The sequence below is a fragment of the Apteryx mantelli genome, chromosome 3 (assembly GCF_036417845.1).
Source record: "Apteryx mantelli isolate bAptMan1 chromosome 3, bAptMan1.hap1, whole genome shotgun sequence".
NCBI lineage: Eukaryota > Metazoa > Chordata > Aves > Apterygiformes > Apterygidae > Apteryx > Apteryx mantelli.
In genome coordinates, this window is record NC_089980.1 from 112,115,638 (window position 1) to 112,136,917 (window position 21,280).

A 21,280-nucleotide genomic window follows, 5' to 3' on the forward strand; every position below is an offset into this window, starting at 1 on the left:
CAATTATGATGGAATAGTAGGAGGAGTTGAGAAACTGTCACTTACTGTAGAAGTTTACTGCATTATGATGAAAACTGTGGTAAAAACTTCATTTTAAATAAAGATTCACTCTAGCTATGGTTTTCAAAAAGATGCCCTATTTGATCACATTTCCTTTGGTCACTTTGTTGTAATTATTAGCTGTTCAATGCCATCCTGGAATTCTACTCAGGGCATTATATTTTAGCACAAAATGGAAAGTTCTACTTCCTTGAAATTATATAGATGAATGAATAAAACATACATTCCACAGCTCTTAAAATAGGTGGGGGTTGCTCCTTGCTTCTGAATCTTTGCAGTAGAAGCTATATTTTCCAACAAGACCTTACTACTCCCATTTGCTAAATATATTTTGCTGAGTCCTGAATCAGATTAAGCCTGTGCATAGTGGTTTGCAAGTTCAGGGCCTATTTAGTGGGAATGTATGGAATTAAAAAAAAAAAAAAAAAGTGCAGATGTAGAAAAAAATTGCTGTTTTTTGTTACAAAAGGTGTAGAAGAGAATAAACACAACCCCCCCCAGAAATATCTAATACTTTATTATCCCATAATGTTTATTATAATAATTGCCATAATTTTTGCTTAACAAAATGGGAACCAAGTCTTTACTCTGTCTAGAGAATGAGGTGTACAAGCTGAAATACATTTGTTTTTATGTTGTTGGGTTTTTTCCTTTGCAGTGATTTTCAGAACAGAGATACCAGTGAAGAAAAAAAGAAGCAGTATAACTACTATAAATATGTTAGAAATTGGCCATCTGAAGTCCCTCAACCTCTGGTAATTAAGAGGCCATACTGTGGAGATTGACAGGGTAAATTACCAGCAAATGTTTACACAACAAAACATATGCCCAGTACAATATCCTACACTGATGTTGCTGAAACCAAAGTCCGGAAATGTACAGTGGAAACAAGACCTGGTACTTTTCTTGTGCCAACACAAACAGCAATTACAGCACAGTGTGAGAGAAGTCATAAGAAATACTACTGCATATCAGTAGTTCAACAAAGTCAGCACTTTTGTGTAATTGCAGGGGAAAAGGGCTGAAAAACATTACAGATCTCAGCAAGAAACAGCCCTTTATACTTTTAAACTGATCCTTGATAAAACAATGCTGGGGTCATGAGAAGGCTACTCTGCCAATTTTGCTTCACTGTGGGATCCATTGACGTCTGGCTGAGCTGCGGAAGCTGGAAAACTTCTTTAATATTCTCTTGACAGTAAAATGGACATGTGGAAAACATTCTAATCTGTTAATCTTTGGTGCTCCTGAAGAAAAAGGACATTTGGCTTTATACTTTGTGATGATAAATATTAAGTCTCCAGATCTAGCTGTAAATAAGTTAAAAGCATTTAAATGGAGAACACAGTTCTTATTTTCCAAATATGGCAGAAGATGGATATGCACCTGCATTATCCAGATGATGTAATAAATGCCAGGATTTTTTTTCTAAGGGTAGTTTACCATACTTCTTGGCAATTTACTTTTCTTAATGGTGAGTATGTTTTGTCAATGAATATTAGGGAGCAATATCTCTGAACTCTTTCTTACATCCTGCGTACTAAAATAGAATAAAGTGTTGTTTCACTCAAGGGTTTTTGAAAATAGAATTAAAAGAGATTCAAAACTATAGTTACACCTGAAAAAATCTCAAAGGTGTTGCTTTTTATTGAACACTGTTAACAGTACGTATTATTTTTGGCCTGGACTTTAAATACAGTAAATAATGATAGTGAATGGTGCAGATATGTATCTATTAAGCTTTAGATAAAATGAGAAGGAAGAGGAATCTGTCACATTGGAAGATAAATGCTATAAACATATACTATATATATTGTGAATATGAAGCATATAGTGTATATATTAATATAAAATGCAGAAAATGCTATGGATTATGGGAAAACTACTAAACTAGAATTCAAAATCTTGCAGATTCATGTTGTACATTTTGAATTCATCTAAACAAATATGCAATATATAAAAATAATACATTTTTACATTTGATGAAAGTTAAAGTGGTTTCCTAGTTCTAAGTAATAAATTGTATCGATATAACACATGTACCCTGTTGGAAATGCATGAGTTTCTTTAGAATCTTTTGTATCTTTAGTTTCTTTAGTATCTTCTGTTGCAAAATAAGTAGCCCCAGGAGTTAACAGAACTGTTGGGGTTTTTTTTCTTCCAAAAGATGAAAAAACCCCCAACCATTTAAAAAGTTCAGACTTCTGGTCTTTGATACAATCAGGTCATTTTCTTTCTGCCCACTTATAGTGAATCCTGATACTTCATTGATTAATATTAAGATCTGTTTAAACACTCATAATAATAATGATATAATCTTGAAGACCATGCCCTCACTCAAGCAAGCTCCCAATAAATAATAATTTTAGCCAAGTAAGAATCAGTCCAGTCCACTGACTCTGGCCTAGCTTGATTCCTTTTAAATAGGTGAAATGGGAGGGAAGAGGTTATAATGGTTACAACAGTGACCTGAGCAACTTTCTGGAAGACATAGGTACTGACATCCAAGGAAAAGCCTTGGAAACATGAAATTGCACGAAAACATACGTAAGAGCAGCCATTCCCAAGACAGAGCTGTCTCAGCAGCCACTATTTTATTGCTGCAACAATAAGCCACTCACTCTGCAAATGCACCCTTAGACAGGAAGCTGTTTGTTGGTCGCCTTAAAACAACAACTGTGAAAAAGAAAATTCTGAGTGAAAGTATGATGTAATATTAAAACTATCGTCATTCTAAAAATTAATTTGTTGATAGCTAACGAGTCTCTAGAACCAAATTTTTCAGCTATAGTCACTGAACATGATTAAACATTTGCTTATTTTCTTAGTAGATTCTTACATGTCTAAAATAATGCAGGTTTGTCTTTTCTTAGAAAAGAAATGCCAACAATATTTTGCAGTGGTCTATTTTCTGCACATACTTTATTGCACAGAGATTTCTTAGCCAAAGCTAAAGGAAAAGAACTGAAACAAGGTGCTCTTGTGATGGATGGTATCATCTGTATTAAAATGGAGGGAGAATATTAAGCTACTTTAGATTCTGATGAGCAGCGGATCCTTTAATACATCACTACTGCCCTCACGTTTGGAGTACCAGCCAAAAACCTCAGATAGACCTTCTGACATATGGCAGAGACAAGGGAGGCTTAGACTGAAGTATGTTTACCAACTGCTCTTTTGTTTATCATCACATCCAGGAGAAACAAGTGTGGGTCTAGTTGCCCAGAGCTGAGTGGGAACATGACTAAAACTCACTAATATCTGAAAAGGTCTTTTCACTCTATATGCAGAAGCCCGCTATGCAGTAGCATTGGAAATGTTGGATGAAGCTGAACTATTTGTGCAAGAAAATGGCCTTGTACTAGGACTGACATGCATCAGGGTTAGTATCTGACAGTGTAAATTGGGGCCTCATATTTAATCTGCCTTAGCATCCCTTGGAGAAAGCCATGCAGAGGAAGAGGAGGCTGGCAATAGGATACATTTTCAGACCTCCAGAGATCCCATTAGAATTCCTGATGTCTTGCTGTGCGTTGTCTCCACCCATGTTGATCCTTTCAGGGATCCCTAGCTGCCACACCAATGAGCCAGTGATAGTTTTTGGACTAAGAAGACCACACATGCTGTATGGGTGATCAGCCCTTAGACATGGGCTGGTGATACCTCTGCAGGAAAACTCCACAGCACATCTGGAGATGAGCCCTGGGGACATGGGGGAGGTCCCCCTTTTCACTGACTGGGTGGCAGGTGGGTGTGATTTCAGAGATAACATGGGGAATGAAAGTCAAAACAAAGTGTTTTTTGTGGGTGGGTGATGTTCCTGGCTATAGGGGAGTCAGGTGCTGCTGTGTGAGGGCTCTGGCTGAATTAAAATCGGATGGATTTTTAAATGCTGTGCTACCATTTCATTCCTTTAGATACCCTGATGCTGACATACCATTAAACTAACATGGAAAGAAATAGTTCTGCTGTGCTTTCCCAGCTTTCTTATAAACACCATCATTGCTACACATTTACTTTATAACAATTTTTCTGCCACCCACCTACATTGTTACAAGCTAGTGTCCTCTGCCACTTGGTGCATCATGCAGAAAAGAAGTATTCTTTTTGTGCAAAATAAGGGAAAATAGACCTCCAGGAATAGTTTAGATGGGCCACCCAGCATGAGCCACTGGGTGAATCAACAAGAATTGGTCTTTCAGCAACTAGAAGAGTTAGGAGTTGGCAGAAGCTAACCAGGGCCAAAAGACAATATTAAAAGAATTTGTAGTTTCTTTCTAAGGTATAGATCTCGATAAAGCTGGTACCTAAGATAGATGATCTAGGTTGTATGATCCCTGATCCTAGGAAAAAGTAACTTTTCCAGAAACTTACTGGCTCAGCTGAGTTTGTGATGCTCAGATCAGATTTGCCATTTTCACTCGTGGATTCACATGCTCCGTATTTGATACATGCACTTCAAATGCTAGATCGGTGCCTTTCCATCAGTGCCCTGTAACTGCACTCTGTCCTTTTTCAGTATCGTAACCCACGGTGAAGTGTTTTGCCTGCAACCTGTCTCAGAAGTTTTTTATTATCCAACCTTCATTCAACCCATTTTCAGCTGATGTTCTGTAATTCAACTGTTATGATCTACATTATCATTTTCTTTTAATGGGTACCTCTCTCCTCAGCTTCTCCTCTGTGAGACATCCCCTGCAACATGAGCGGATTTTGTTTCTTCTTCAGTGCCATCAATTCCCAACATTCTTCAATCTCAGCAAAATTTTCCTCTCCTGGAAAACCATCAGTAACTTTACCATCAACTTAAGTAATCTTTTCGTCCTCCTTGTCCATTCCAAGCCCTCAGTTTTTTCTCAGGTTTATTCTTAATCGAATATGCTGGAGTGTAGCATGTGAGGATAGCTGCATGTAGGGCACAGACAACCTAATGCAATTGTTGGGTCTCTGGATTAAGTGGTTTTCTCCCTGCAGCTGCCCATCTCTTTTCCTCTCTAGGTCTCTTTTCTCCCCGATCCCAAGATTATTGCCTTCTCTGCTGTACTTGTTTAACTCATCTTCTGACTGTGTCCTAGCCTGAATCTATAAAATGGATACCACAAATTTTTTAACTGAATTATTTCACAATACATACCCAGCAAACAGACAATTAAAAACCACCAGAGGTTTATGCAGAGAAGCAACTTCTGCTGAGGAGCATCTGGGGCAGTAACTACTTACTTCAGATCAGCGGCAGCTGAGCTAGGAAGTCTGGCAATGCCCTGTGTTGCTTTTGAGGGGGGAGGAGGGAGAAAGGGAGAATGGAAAGTCATTCTGTACTCTGATGGTCATCTCATCTTCGCAGCATTGAAATGTGTCTCCTGCTCCCCCTGCAGGTTCCGTGAACTTTAGCAGGGAAGCAGCTTTAATTGTGTATGCCGCTGGATTAGCAAACCATGATGTCTTTTAGACAAAAATAAGTGTACATAATCCAAAAGGGAGCAAAATAAGCCTGCACAGGTGATGCTAGTAGTGATTTATAAACATCTGCTTCCAAATTTTGATTTTGTTATGGTGTAGGATTTTGATTATGACTTTCTAAGTTTTTTAAAACCTCAAAATCAAAACCAAAGTCACTCTTATGTTTAATGATATTGATTTCCCCAAAACATCCACGAGAGCTCTCTGAAAAAACAGGATCCACAACACAGGTCTGAAGCGCTAGATCCAACTGGTGAGAGGTTGTTACTTCCTATGCAGGTGATGCAGTGTAGGCCATAGACGCAGACTTTCCTAATTAATAATTTCAAAGAATTTCCTAATTGATAATTTCAAAGAATTTGCTCCATAGTTCTCTGTTGAGGTTGAGGGAAAGAGCATGGTCAGCTGGGTCTTGGGCTGGGCAGCACTGCTCTAGGTGGATCCTCAGGCATTTTAGCTCCCTGACTGACCAGTTTCTAACTTGGGAGGTGGAACTTTCATAAGCTTATAACTTAGCGCAGACTGTGTGATCTCTTAAAAACAAAGCTATTCCTGTGCCAACTTTGAGAGTGTAAAGCTACAAGAATGTCTCCATGAAGTTGTTGTTAGAATTGTTGAATATTAGCATAAGATAGCATTTTCTTCCTCAAAACTTGTTCTTGGAAGTGGCCAAACCCATTTTTGCTGAAACTTTCCAGAACAATCCAGCCTGAGGCCTGGACAAGGCATGGAAAATATAAGATCCAGCAGTTAAAGGTTGACAAAATAATGAACAACTGAAAGTAGGGACTTATGATGGAAATTGTTAGGGACCTTTAACTCTAGGTGTCATTTGCAGCTTTGCTTATAATAAATGTGTCAGTAGCAATGTGAAAAGATGTCTGCAATAAGATAAAGGAATGCTGTATTAATATGCAGTATGTTTGGCCATAAATTGCATCTCAATACATTTCAGGAGAAAAGCTTTTTTTTTTTTTTTCTGAATTAATTTTGTAAATAAATGAAACAGAAAATTATAGACTTTAATGTAACAGTGACACCCTGTGGTCAGTAGTGATGGAGTTGTCTTTGAAAAGTATTGTTTTCTTCTGTGATACCATTTAGCAAGAACGGAGAGAAAAAGAAGCAAAAAGGAAATGTAATTGGCTTGCAGTATTTCCACAAAAAGAGATGTTATCCCATTTTCCTGCTTTACATGTAAAAATATATACTCGATTCAGTTACTAATACAGCTCAGTTACTAAAATAGTACTTGTTTGTATGCTTTTGTCTTATTGAAATAAAAGGGAATGGCAAACCTTGATTTTAGATAACTTGGTGATATAACTCATGGAAGGGTCTCTGTGGGCACAGCCACCTTACAAAGTGTTTGCTAGCATAGTTATTTATATTATGGTAATCTATACCTCTACAGGAAAGATGCCAGGAGAGAGATTTTTTCCCTGAAGTTATACTGAGTAGTGACGGGTAACAGACCGAAGCTATTGAGACACAATATATGACAGTGTCACAGCATGTCAAGAGTGCCAGTTAGGCACTGACAGGGCTGCAAGATTGGGCAATTTGAATTTTTAGTCTTGTGGCAGCTTCTGTGTGGACAATCTTTGACTTAATGTGTGCTGCTCTTCCTTGCACTTCTTCCTCTCTTTCTTTCTTGTGCAAATGCTGAACTAATATAGTGGTATGTTGTTGTATCTAAATGCACCTGACTTCAAGGCACTGTGGTACTGATCTTCACAATGCTGTGGTCCCTAAAGTTTCTGGGATCTGTTCCTATTTTGTGCATATACAGTAGCATACCTGGGATATTGCTTCCTGCCTAGACCTCCTAGATACTTCATAAGTGCAAATGATAAAAAATGAAAAAGACAAAAAGAATCCAGAATATAGGTTTCAAAACCTCATAATTAAAAAAAAAATCCTAATTTATATGAAACCTGGTTTATAGTTTCTGATTTATAGGTTTATAGTTTCTAATTTATAGGCTAAGCATGTCTGTAGTTAGTGATGCTGAACTGGCCATTTTTGAGAGAGAGACAAAGTTACATTTCTATCAGATGAAAACAGGCTTAAGATGAGTAAAGCAGCAGTCTGACTGTCCCAACAAGAAGTTAAGGGGAGGGAGGCAGTAAAGCAAACTGAGAAACATGAAGCATTTATTATTCACTGGCAATAATGGTTTCCTGTTAAAATTGGCCATTTGACAAAAATGATGAATTTAATTCCTTGCTCTTCCATTGGGGAGCTAGGAAGTTAACATGGGACAGCAGCAAAAAGTCTTCTGCCTTCTCCAGAGAGTAAGCTAAAGCCAGCCAAAGCTAAAGTTTGGAAGGAGTTCAGGAGTCACTATTAGGGATTTAGTGATTATCAAACCTCCACAAGTGTCAGAAGAGACTGGAGCACTTAAGTTGTCCAGGACGCCAAGCCATTGTTCACCCACACACATCTCCATACATAAGCAGCTCAGTGAGTGCTCATCTTGAACATATCCTATGAAACAGCTGCAGTGCAAATTCTCATGAATCGCAGTACAATTTAGTGCCTGTCAGAAAGTGACAATGAGACTGTGGGCTTTTTAAGGATATCATATTGACAGTGAATGTTTTGCGAGCTCAGACTGCTGAAAGGCTTGCCACTCATTATCTCCTCTAAAAGCCTGACAAGTATTGTACATGTGATGGAGTATGAGGCCTTGTTTTACACTCTACCTTGATTTTTAGCTCTTCCTTTAGAACCCATTATGCTTTTCAAGGGCTGTAAAAGCAAACAGCTTCATAGCTGCTCAAACTTGCAAAGAAGTTATTTATTAGGTGCGATTTCAGACTCTGTGCTGGGACAGGCTAGGCTGTAATATTAACCCCAAAATTAGTTAGTAGTGCTGCTGAAGGATGTTTTCAAACATCTGTTTTTAGCGCTGTAAGAGTGAAGCTTGGAGCATGGATTATTTAAGGACTTTTTGAATGGGGCCGTGCTGGAGGTGAACTGCAGTGATTCCGCACATGAATCAGAAAATGTACTGTATTCACTTGTCACTGAAAGAAGTACCTCACGCAAGAAGCACCTGAGCCTGCTGCTGAAATAGCCATATATTGGAATAGGCATTTTATCAAAAGTGTTTTAAAGAGAACTTCTAAGCACAATATCTTAAAAGTAAAGAGCCATCCACTCATTACATATTAAGAGCACTGATTTGAAGGCGTGTTAGACTTGGAAGTTAGTCTGAGCTGCTGTCTATAGCACCAGGAATATTAAGACCTTGTCTGCAACTGGCTGAATGTTAAAATGATAAATCCATCCTAATGTAGATACAATTACAGAGGCATAACACATTTATACCCTACTTCTGGGAAGTAATGGTTTGAAGTGTCTCATACTAACATGAAAGCAGCTGTACAGAGATGTTACTGATGTAAAGCTGTGAACAGGCTTTCTCTTCTTTGTTTAGCCAGAACAGTTGATGGTTTATTGACCACAGACCAACCATTGCCTGTCATCTGAAGGTTACTGCTCCCACTGCTTAGCCAGCAGAAAGCATCACTTTAATGCTCTTGCATCCACATAGGGAAAATTGTCTGAGCTTGTGCCAGCTTCCAGTGAAGGTAGTTTGAATTAACTCAGATGAGGCTGCCTGAGAATATTAAGGTTTGCTTCAACAAAGGCATGTACTTCATGTTACTTTTATGTTGCCTACATTGCTGTGAGACCTAGTACCACACCAGATAAATGAACACTTTCAGTAGATACTAATAAGCATTACGTACTTCCATATTATGAGATTTCCATTCCAAATTCTCCCCAGCTTTCAGCTGGCATTCTTTACTGCCTGTTTTCAGAAGCCAGTTTAATTGTCACCAAATACAGCTTTTAGCTGATATTTTCCCCATTTTTGCACAAAGGCAAGTGTTTCACAAGATGATTCACTAGCATTAGAAAGTGACTGCTTGTGTGATACTGAAGCTGTTCCTTAGTCTGTTGATAAGCCTTGGGAGCTTGACAGCTGTGATGTACCTCAGCACATTATTTATCTATAACTTTTATCTCCATGTAAAAGTTACTGAAAATGAGTACAGCAAGGAGAATGCTCCCTGTTTAGCAGTTATGTCATAATCTGCCAGCTGGAGGGAACATGGGGGACATGGAATCCTTCTACGTTTTCCTCTTTGAAACACTCATATCTGATGGAAATTGTCATTTCTGATGGAAGTCTGAAAATCACATTGAGAGAGAAGACTTGATAGTGGGATGCATACTCATTTCATACTGGCGCATCTACATGTTACTTTCCCTTACTTCTTCGCCGGATCTTTTTCTGTAGCTGGAGTCTTTTCAGTAAGAGGCCTTAGGTGTGATTCTGCAGAGACACTTGCAAGACTGACAGCTGCCATTTTGAGCTCAAAGCAATAACTTACAGAATAAATGCATGAATCTTAGCAACTAGTGCAAAAGAGACAGAATTTCTAGTTGAAAGCTGTCATAAACTCATATCCTCTGTGTATTGGATGCAGATGTGTTGTAGAACACATTTTCTGACCAGTGAGTTATACAAACAAAGTGTGACAAGTGACTGAAATGTGAAACATGTACTTTGGTGATTCACTCCATAATTTACAGATTAGTGTACTTTTAAGTACAATATCCCTGCTTAAAGAGCCCCATTGTGTGAACAATATGAAACAATACTGTCTTACCTGTCACGGTTATGCACTTTGTGTCCTTTGAGGTCTTTATTAGAGGCTGTGAGCAGCTACCTACCTCAAGGTAATTTTCCCTGTTCTAGAGTAGGACCTGGGACAATGCTCCTTTGTGTTACTCTTACTATCACCCCCCAGAACTGCTGGAACTTTAAACACCTTATGAGACCAATGATAAGACTATGGAAAGCACTGTTAAAACAAGAAGCAAATACAACAAAGCCTAAGGGAAGATTATTTCAGAACTAAAAAAACCCTCCCAAATATAAAGTGAGGCTGACGGGTATATTTGGAAAGGGAACTTATCAACTGCAACATGTAGTGCATAATCTTTTGGTTACCTTGCCAGCTAGTCGTATTCATGGCTGTGAGCAAGAAACTCAGACTCCTAGTTGAACTTACAGGAACAGTTAAGTTCCTCAGAATGAGAGCAACAGAAATCAGCTTGCTGTACAGTGAGGTCTCTGATTTATTGATCGGTTATTTTTCCAAGCCTTAATTTAAATGAGCAAGCTTAACACTGTACATGAAGAATTCCCTTAAAAAATATTCAAAGTGAAGATTAGAATCTATGTCCATGGAGAACTTCCATGATATCCAAGCTATTCAGTTATTCCAAGCACCTTCAAAATTGGAGCCTTTGTCTGCTTCTCCAAGACAAAGCAGAGAGAAGTTTATTTCTGGGGGACTGTGTTTCCTCTAGATTGGTGGCTACTAAAAACAAAGGGTCAGACTCACCAGATTAAAGTTCTTTAAACATTCTTTTCCAATTAATTTGAACTCATAAACTCTTTAACAGATGTGCCAAAATATAATTTTTCCTTAAACTGTAGTGTTTAACATGGGTGAAAATACCTTGTAGTCTTCCCCTAAAACTAGAACAAAAAAACTTCCACAAAATTATTTACATACTGGTTTCATGACCTCTGATAAAGAGGAAAGACAAAGAAAATCAGAAGAGAAAATGCTAAGAGGGACATTCTTCATGGAAGGAAGGATAGCCATTAATATAAAATACATTTTAGAGGATAGATGTCCCAAAATCTTTTGGAAGACACAGTCAGATGCTCATATTAAGACTTCCAGCTTACAAATGCTTGTATATATGCTTAAAATTACACATTTGAATAAACATATTGATTGTGTTTGGTTGTGTGTAAGCCTTTGCAGGATTAGATGCAGGCTACTTAAAAACTACATGTAGAGATGTGGAGAGAAAATGTGAAACTGTGTTTGGCTCTAAAACAGCATTGTCTTATCTGCCAAAAATCACATGAAATGGGCCGTTGGTTCTTTGTTCCATATCCTGTGTTTGAAGACTCTTGCCTTATAAAGATGTCAGGACTGAGGCCATTATAGTGAATTTCCACTGAGGAAGATGTCCATTTATGGAGAAATATCCATTTTATCTATGGTAACTAGCATAGTCTAATGTTTATGAATAATTATAAATAATAATCTCTGCTGATGTTGCGTTATTGTGCTATTATTTTCCAGATGGGAGTTGCTGTTGTGGATTCATCTGTTGCTGGATTGGGCGGTTGTCCCTATGCAAAAGGTGCTACTGGAAATGTGGCCACAGAGGATGTGATATACATGCTTAATGGTTTGGGGATCAATACAGTAAGATATCCTCACTTTTTAGTTTTTGAAACTTTAAGAGAAAAAAATATTTTTCTACCAAACATAAGATTCATGCCTGACAATTGCTTATGATATACAAGAAGATGTTGAGAGAAAATGGTAGTTTTGCCAGCTCAGTGTTTTAACATTGCTTGACATATAACATGACTAATGTTTTCTACACTAGCAATAGTCAAAACTAATTTGACTATTTGACAGGAATTTGAATTAACCCTCTCTCTCCATAGGTAGAGATATGATGAATTCAGTAGCAATTGCTTTGAGTCAATGCTCTGCCTCAATCACCACAAAAAATTCACTAGTGTAGACATTGCCCCAGAAGGCTAATCGTCTCTTCAGTGGAAAGACAAAGGAGATCTCTGCTTTGGACAAAGGGGATCACAGAGCTTTGGATTTGGTTCATAGTGCTTATTAATATTTTGTCAAAATTTTCTGTCTTCAAAGTAGAAAAAGAATAGTGGTATTTGGAGCCAAAGCACAGGACAGTGCTTTTTGCCATTGTGCAAAATCTGTTATTGCCTCGAACAGTGGTGGCTGACTTCTGCAAGCTTCCAAATCATTTTTATTTCCAGCCCTGTTCTTAGAGGAGAGGCCAAGGCAACTCATCTGCATGAGCTGCACTTAATGAACCTTACCAGTAAGCCTCCTCCTTTCAGCAGCACACATCTAGTATCCCCACTTGGGCTGGCACATTAATTATTCAGTATTCCTGGGAATCTGGTAATACTGCCTCCTCCAATGGATGTGGTCTCTGGTCTTCCTGTTGGTCATCATTATTCTAGAAATGTGGCGTAATGAGTTTTTACTAACTCAAGCAATACAATGACTTTACATTTAACTTAGACATTGACTTTGAAAGAGTCAAGTTCAAAGGAGAACATGTAAAGAGCTGCCAAAAATGGAACTTGTGTGGTTTGTATTTAAATTATTGTAGGAAGAAATTTAAAAAGCCCGATTTCTGGCATACAAAAATCTAAGTTATTGCGGAGCTGTAGTTTTTGTAGTTCAATGTGGCAGGCATGCTAACAATCTTCCTCAGCATAAAAGGATCATGGAACTTGTCTCCAAATCGTACATCCCCTGTGAACTCTTAAATCATATTCAGTACCTTACAGAGTGCAATGTAATGCTTATCTGCTTTCATGTGCTTCTTAGGGAGTTCTGATTAGATGTCAGATAACTGTATAGGAAAAATTTAATCACAAGTGCCCATTATATAAGTGGACTCTGTTTTGAACTGTTTAGAGGTGCTGTGGGGTTGCTTTTTTCACAAAGAATGTGTTTGTTCTTTTAAAATAACACAGTTCTTTGGAGTGAGGAGGAGAAATCATGCATTTCACTTCAGACTGTTTATGTTGCTGTGCACCCTTCAAACTTAGGCTTTTAGTATACTCTTTTCTTAGACAAAATACCCATTGACTTTTCTAACTGATTGTTAGCAAAAGGAATCAATTAGATAAAATGGTCCTGATTAAATCAATGTACCTGGTTCCGGGTTGGTTGATAAGATTTACTAAATTGTGAACAAACTGGTCTCCAGGCAGGAATCTAACTGGTCCTAAAGGCTGATATAAAATCTTGTGAAGATAAGTGTCCTTTTCCCCACTGTCAAACATATTTAGTTCTCCCCCTTTTTTATTTTTAGATTATGCAATAGTAAAACACAAGACTTTGCTTCTTGACCCTTTTGTGTCCCATTAAGAAGAGACAAATTCCCAAACAGAGATGTGGAGCCTCAAAATTATTATATTAATATATGAAGTTTGGTCTTGTCGTGTTGATTCTTGGTACTATGGTCAATTTGGTAATCATTATCAAAACAGTCTGTTTATATGTCCCTTTTTGTATAATGGCACATACTGAAATTATAATTACTAATGGCGTCCATTTCCAAGGAGCTCGTTCTCTTGTTCCTTTCGGCTATGCACTAAAGCTCTCATTTGGTGAGAAGCTGAGGTCTTTTTACAGCTGAAGACTAAAGTCACTTCAAGTGTCAGCAAAAGGATAGACAATATTTAAGTGTTCATTATTATGTTCAGATTGACTGGATGCATCAAAATAATAATTAATGTTTGTTTTATAGCGTTCTTTGGAAGGTATAACCAAAAAGTAGCATGTGAAATTAATCTCTAGCAGGGTAAAGGTGAAGTAAATTTCTAGAAGAGTCCATCTACAAAGAGACTGATTTGTTGTACCATGGTAAATGAATAGACAATTATGTAATAGATCATTAATGCTTCTGAAAATTTGTAGAGAGATGTACTTTATATGAAGACAGTTTCTATATGGTTCCTATGTAATTACAGTAATAGTACTTGTGGTTATGATGCCTTCAAAGTGCTTAGCAAACAATAAGCCTTTCTGAGAAGCAACTATTAGCCTCACATTACAGGCAGCAAACCCAAAGTCCAGAGAGATAATAGAATTGGTATTTATGAATGCTGAATGAGAACTGATTAACTGAAGTCAATGGGAGTTAAAGGATTTTGCCTGTTTCTTACAGGGTTCCAACTTAGGTTGCTTGTCCAAGATCAGAGACACTATTGGAGATATATGTGTTTGCTTGTGTTTCATGGTATCAGAGAATAATTCTGAGTATGTGGAGTGGTTACCAAACACATTCAAGCGCATTTCTGAACATCTAACTGAAGACATGTTATTTTGACACAAGAACCTTACAAACCTTTGTCACTACTCTTTTCTCACCCCCGTTTGTGAATCATGCTTGTAAATGCTGGGTTTTGGGCCCTCATGGTAATCCTCTTTGGTTCATGACACTTAAGAAAATTTAAATGGCAGAGATGCTTGTATTCCATTTAATGAATGTGAACTGTGAACATATGTTTCTTATCAGCACATATCACATTATGCAGTGTTAAAGTGCTGAAAATGTGAATTTTCTATAGCTGTTTTTTTTTTTTATTTTGGCATCTTCCATTACCTAACTACCAGGTATGTCTATGGTGGCATGTTTCTCATTCCTTCCTGGTAAAAAAGCACAGATGCTCTAAGAATTTTTTAGATTACATTATGAACAATAGTGCTTTACAAACTAAAGCTAAGTAATGACCAATAAAGGATAAACAGAATGAGCTGAAATCACCCCTGTTGTAACTCTGTAATGATGTCAGAGTTATAAAAGGATGTATTTGAACAATATGTTTTAGATGGTGCTAAGTACTAGAGATGATCAGAAACTTTGAAACATTTGTTTTGAATTAAAAATGCTTTTGATTCTATTTCCATGAAATAATTTCTATTCTCATTAACATTTCTAGCTGACCACAAGGGTGGAAAAGACAAAGATTATTGTAGAACATGGAAATAAGTGCTAGATCCAATAAAGGGTTTAAGCAACTGAATCAGGTCTATGCACTACTAGACTGTAGTGCATAAATCCATAAGTGTTATGAAAGTGTATTTCCAATGCAATACATCTTGTACTCTTTAATGCCAGTGACACACTTCCCCCAGTTTTATGTAACTGTCTGCTCAGTGTATTGACAATTCAAAATCCCTTTTTTTGCATCCCTTCTGCAGAAACTTTACTGGCTTCTAAATCCCAGTCTTTGGAACAAGTACTTATATCATTTTTGTGATCTAACTCTAAAACTTTAACTCTACATGAGTAGTTCAGGAGACTAATAACAAAGTATTTTTTCTGCCTTGATCAGTGATCTGATTGCACTTCAGCAATCAAGAGGTACCAATGTCTTATGTCATTTAAAAAAAACAGTTGATTGCTCAAGGAACATTTTTTTAGCCAGGACCGATCAATCATCTGCACATTTTTTTGCTCACTTGTGTTAGTAATGTAAATTGTAATTTTAAATTGAAGAGAACTTCTTCAAGAAGAAGATTATATTTATTTAAGAGAATGCAGGATCCCATTTCTCACTGGTGTCAGTTGCCAATTCAAGTGTAAGTCTCCTCCGTTTTCTTGAGCTGTGAATGGGATACTTTACTTATAAACATGAAGTTTCATAGTTTTCAGTGATAAATAAGTACAGTACGTATTTTGATACTGCACTTTTCTTCTAGTTTCTTCTAGTTGTTATTCCAGGTGTCTATTCCAGTTTCTTCTGCCTTTGAAAAATATTACTAGAGTATTCCACACACTGCTGTTAGGACAAGGAATCACCCTCAGAATGGCAGAACTCTTCAAACATTAAGAAACTGGTTATTGTGTAAGCCAGTAGAACTCTACTCATCTCCATAATTTCCCTGTGCTATATATCGTACCCATTGTTTGCAAAAATTAGAATCTAGACCCAGACAACATGCAGTTTAAGCATTTTCAGTGTGTGTATTTATTATTCTTAACATTTTTTACCTCTGTTTTTTAGGGAGTAAATCTTTACACAGTGATGGAAGCTGGGAATTTCATCTGTACAGCTTTGAATAAGAAAACAAACTCAAAGGTTGCACAAGCTTCCTTCAATATTGGAACAAGCAATTAAATGAAATATTTTTGCAAATTAATTTCATTTGTCATATACCTTGACCAAGGACATTTATATCAAGAAAACAAATTCAAGGAAACCATTTCAGTAGAGAACCAAAATAGAAGCCAGATGTAATTTCTTATTATGGGAAGGGTTGCTGTACTCTAATGTCTTGTCAAGCATGGTCTGATTTGCAAGTAAGAAATAAATGACTGCACTACAGAACCATAAGCTTGGTACTTCTACAGAGGAGAAAATGTATACACACCAGGACATTTAACCGTGTATTTAAATTAAATGTAAATTCTTTTCAGAAAAATTGGTTAGAAGCAGAGAATACATAGTTAATTTTTATCAAGATGACTTTAGAACAGTACAAATATTTGCAGTAGTTTATGAGATCCCACATTGTGTGTGGCCTTTCTATTACGTGTTTTATTTATCTGGACTGTCACGCCCTATACTTTTTGTTTGTCAAGTCAGTCATGTTATGAACATGGAGCCACATCTGAATTCACCATAAGAAATTTTTAGCCATAACACTTTTATATTTTTATTTTGTTTAACATCTGTTAAATATATGGATGACTTTATCTTGTTCCAGGACTTTGTGGTGAATGGCAGCCTGCCAGATCCTCCAAATCCAATGCAAATTTCCTTATTTATTACATATGTTAAATTTGTTGTAGTTGCCTTTTTCATCAACTGTGTTAAAACCTAATTATATGAAGCAACTAAAAAATGGCAAGGCTTTCAGCCATTATTCAGCGTAGTAGTAGTGTAGAATGGGCTAGATTTTTGTCCAAAATCTTATCAAACATTTTGATTTTTCATTTTATAATCTATGAATTGACATTCTCACATCATAAATTGTGAATTTTTGAGGATGATAATACTCTGCTGGACTAGCTGACACAGAGAGAACCACCTACAATTTTTCTCTGTGGTCTTGTGGTAGAGATACTGTACTTTTAAATGTCTTAGTTTGGCTGGATGGTGGTGAACTGCATTGTCATTTGTAGATCAATAATGGACAAATTCAAAGAAGAGTCTTATTATCTCTATAAACTGTTCGAATGCTCCATGAAAATACTTTCATTTTTCAGCCTGAAGTGTGGCTACTGTTATTGATTGTGCAGTATCCTTCAGTAATTCTCTGTGTGCTTAACCTTAATCTGTAGTTCTTCTGAAAATAATCTGTTAACATAGAAGTCCAAAACCCTGGACTATGATCTTTTTCCATATAACTCCATTTTCCTCTGAAATATGAAAGGCTGGAAAAGGTAAGATGAAAGAAAGTGAAAGATAACATGTAAAGAAGGAAAAGGCTGAATCATAGTTGCCTGGAACTCAGCTCTGCCAAGTTACAGCTGAGTCTTAGCTTGCCTTTGAAATTCACAAGTGAACCTTTCCTGAGATCTTTTAGCCAGTATTGTAGTTTAGAATTAGCACAGCTTAAGAAAGTCAAACTTGGCATGCCACATAACTTAAAGCTAGAAATTTCATACATTCCCTGTTTATGCTGTGATAATGGTGAAAACCAATATAAACTACATTATTTCACTCTTCTCAGGGTAAGAGTTAAAGAATAAGCAAAGAAATCCTGCTTAGGTGAGACAGGAAATATCTTGTCTATCAATCCAAATTACTAAATTGCACCCCTTCTTGTGGCATCTAGTAAGAAGACTTACAAGGTCTCTTAAAAACATGGAGACCCTGATTTGCTTGATCTGCTCTGGATGCATAGCTGGTTCCCCACAGAAAATGCTCCACCCTTGTTTTCCCAAGATTTAACTGGGGCTTTGTGATTTAACAGTCACTATAGCCCTTATATCAAATGTAAACTTTAATGTAACTGGGTCTTGAACCATCCATAGGTTTGAAAATTCTGTAATGGATTAAATTTGATAAAGTGAGGAACCCACAGCAGTACTTAGGCTGTACTTATTCCAGTAATTAGTAGTTAAGCCTAACTGAGATGCCAGAATTGACATCTAAAGACACTCTAATTCAGATGCCATTTTCCCTTGAAAGTGCCTAACCACACTATAACACTGCTGTTTATCATACAATTTCCTCTTCAGTTTGCTTCTGCACATGCAAAAATTAGTTTATACTGAGCTGAAGTATCCATTGCACAGGTAAGGCCTAAGGAGTGTTCTTACATCCAAGATCTTGTGAGCATGTTTAACCCACATGAGCAGGATTGAGCTTCTCAAACAATGTAAGTTTTTCTTAGAAAAAAGTAGTTGTGGTGCAACCCACTTTGTAAATATTAGCCTGACTGTTGGACTAAACAATTGAAGATCTGAGATCAGCTTGCTACTCAGCCAGAAGGGGTTTAAACACACATTTTTTTGATATTGTTAATTAATGGATCTAACCACTAAGTTATATACAGAACTGAAAAAAACAAAAACAAAAACCACGTTCTAGTAAATCTGGATGAAGTTGTGCCCCTGTGTAGGACAGAATTAAAAATTCCTGAGACCAGAAAGATCATGAGAAAAAGCATCTCTGTAACAGATAAAGGTTTTGTCCTGGAAGATGGTGGTGAACTGAACTTATTTTGTCTGCTTTTTTTAGTAAGTATTCTAACTGCAATATTTTTAGTAAAAGTGAATGTTGCACTACCACCCAACTTTTGCTTTGAAATGAGAGAATTAACTCTGCTCAGTTCTTTGAGAGAGGAGTTTTAGATATCTGTGTCCTAATGTACCACGAAGGATTCCTGACTTTGGCTCTAGGGGACCCTTAAACTCTAGAGAAGCTTTCAGATGTATCTCTGTGAATACCATATCATAGGCTTCTCAATGTCTGGGCTGTCCAGTTTACGATTCTAAGGGTCTTGACTCTCCATATGCTCTGAAACCGGATGCCTGCTTCATCACTGAGATGAACAACTTAAAATGCCTCAGTTCTTTATTGAGTCTATTCTAAAAACTACTTGGGAGCTTGTGGAGAGACTTAGGTTCAAGTCTGTTATTCTATAACGATGTGAGCAGTGGAAAAGATGAGCAGCCACATCTGGATCCCGTACTTTACGCTCACATTCAGCTTCAGCCACATAGTGAGCTACAGTAATCCAGGGTGGAGGTCACAGATAGTTTGTCAGGATCATTATAAAGGAAGATGAAACATAGATCCAGATTCAAAAAAACATTTATGTGCCTGAAGTGCCACCTGGGATGAATTTAGGTCTGCGGGTCCAGATGAGCAATCTCCACAAAAGCTTTCTTTACTTGTAATGTGGCTAAGAATCGTTAGATGTCTCATGTTCTCACTACTAAAGTTTGTTAGGCACATAAAGTTATACTGCTCTGCCTTCCTGGGGCGATGTTGTTTTGTCTATACTAAGCATTTTAATGCCTAATTTTTGGCTTCACAAAATAGACATATATTGCCCTTTAGCTCAGGGCCTAATCCAGTAGTTATGCCATAAGCATGCATTATACACATAGGCAGCAGTGAGCTAAGCACATGGTAAAGCAGTTGAGACTGCATCTGTTCAAAAGCGTGGCCAGAACAATAAGTGATGTGATGGTGTCACTGCTCTCCAGTGCTTCTGACCTTTTAAATCTTTATGTTTATCTTCAGCATGAACCACAGTCAATGGTTCCTGTTCTCTTAGTCCCTCTCAGTGTCCCCCAGTGAGTACATTGTTGTTACTTCACCCTGAAGGCGAGCTTTAATTTCCTCTGGAAGCAGAAGACTTGCATCTAGGTGTTTCACTTCCATAAGCGGGTGTTCTTATTACTATGTCATTATAAAAATTACATATATATGTTGAAAGGTGTCAAGAAAAATTAATAGAGAGCTGAATGTCATGATCACACTATGGAAATGGGGGGACATGATGCCTCCCTGTTTATTTTACTGTTGGTCCTATATAAATGCTGAAAAGGGGATAGCATAGACTCTAAGAGCCTGCAGAGAAGAGAGATTGCCTTCTGTGAGTCTTATTGGTGAGAAATTATTAGATGCAAGAAGATATTTACTTCGTGCTTTGAAGACTGTTTTTTTCTGTAGTTCACTGTATCGAAGTCACTGCAGAGGTCTAACAGAACAGCATGGAGATCATCTTACTTGTGCCATGGCCGTGGGAAAGTAAACTGGACTTGCCAGAGCAGACTTTGGTCTGTGCCCTGGTCTGAACCTGTGAAGCATCCACAACAACTGGCCAATGTCATGTATTACTGGAACTTTCTCTAATACTTTCACAATAGTTTTTTCCCATGCTGTTGGCAATAGTTAGAAGCTCAAATACTGGCTGCTTTGGCTGGGCAAGATATTATAGTTTTCAAAAGGCTTTTTTGGAGGAGAAGTTGATTAGTTCCATTAGCAATGGGCATAATTGTTCTTCATTGCCTTTCACAGGACAGCAGTGACACAGATCCTTTACATGGATAGCGCTAATGTCTTCCAGCAGCAGCTTGCTTTGTAGTTTAAACTTTTATATTAGGGCAACTTGGCTCTGGACCAGCACTTTAATGTTTCATTTTCATGTATAACCAGGGTTTATGGGAATAAGAAGTGAATATTCTGGTCTTGTGAATAAGTCCAGAGAGACTTTGGCTAATTTTCCTTTCTTAATAGCATCATTTGAGTTCATAAAAATTTTATTATTGTAATAAGGAGTCACTGAATGAAGACTGCAAGACTGTGAGGTAAATTCCTATGTTTGGGATCAATGCTGTTGAAATGGAGTAATACTTGTCCAAAGAGTGAGTGTGAATGTATAAGATCTGCCTATTATTTTCACAGAGTTATTTTTAAGGGGCAGAAATATTGTTTAGTTTCTATGTTAAATATCTGAAAATGAGGATTCTCTGTCACTCTATTTTTGTATGATTTCTCAGACTGCCTTAAGTTCTCTTTAAAAAAAGAATAATATTTGTCTTGTTCACATAACATTATCAGGATAATTAGTTAGTATTAGGGAAGGTACCTGAAATGTTTAGAGACCTGAATAAATAGAAA

The 21,280-nt window shown here is 37.2% G+C and overlaps 1 protein-coding gene across 1 annotated transcript in view; it reads left to right on the plus strand.

Moving 5' to 3' along the window:
• The window catches only part of HMGCLL1 (3-hydroxy-3-methylglutaryl-CoA lyase like 1), an 81,432-nt gene extending 64,978 nt beyond the window's left edge, over positions 1–16,454 (plus strand). Inside the window, 2 exon segments of the mRNA XM_067294825.1 lie at positions 11,709–11,834; positions 16,202–16,454. Of these exon segments, the coding sequence (XP_067150926.1) occupies positions 11,709–11,834; positions 16,202–16,315 (240 nt within the window). The 3' untranslated portion in view covers positions 16,316–16,454.
• Positions 16,455–21,280: the final 4,826 nt, after the last annotated feature.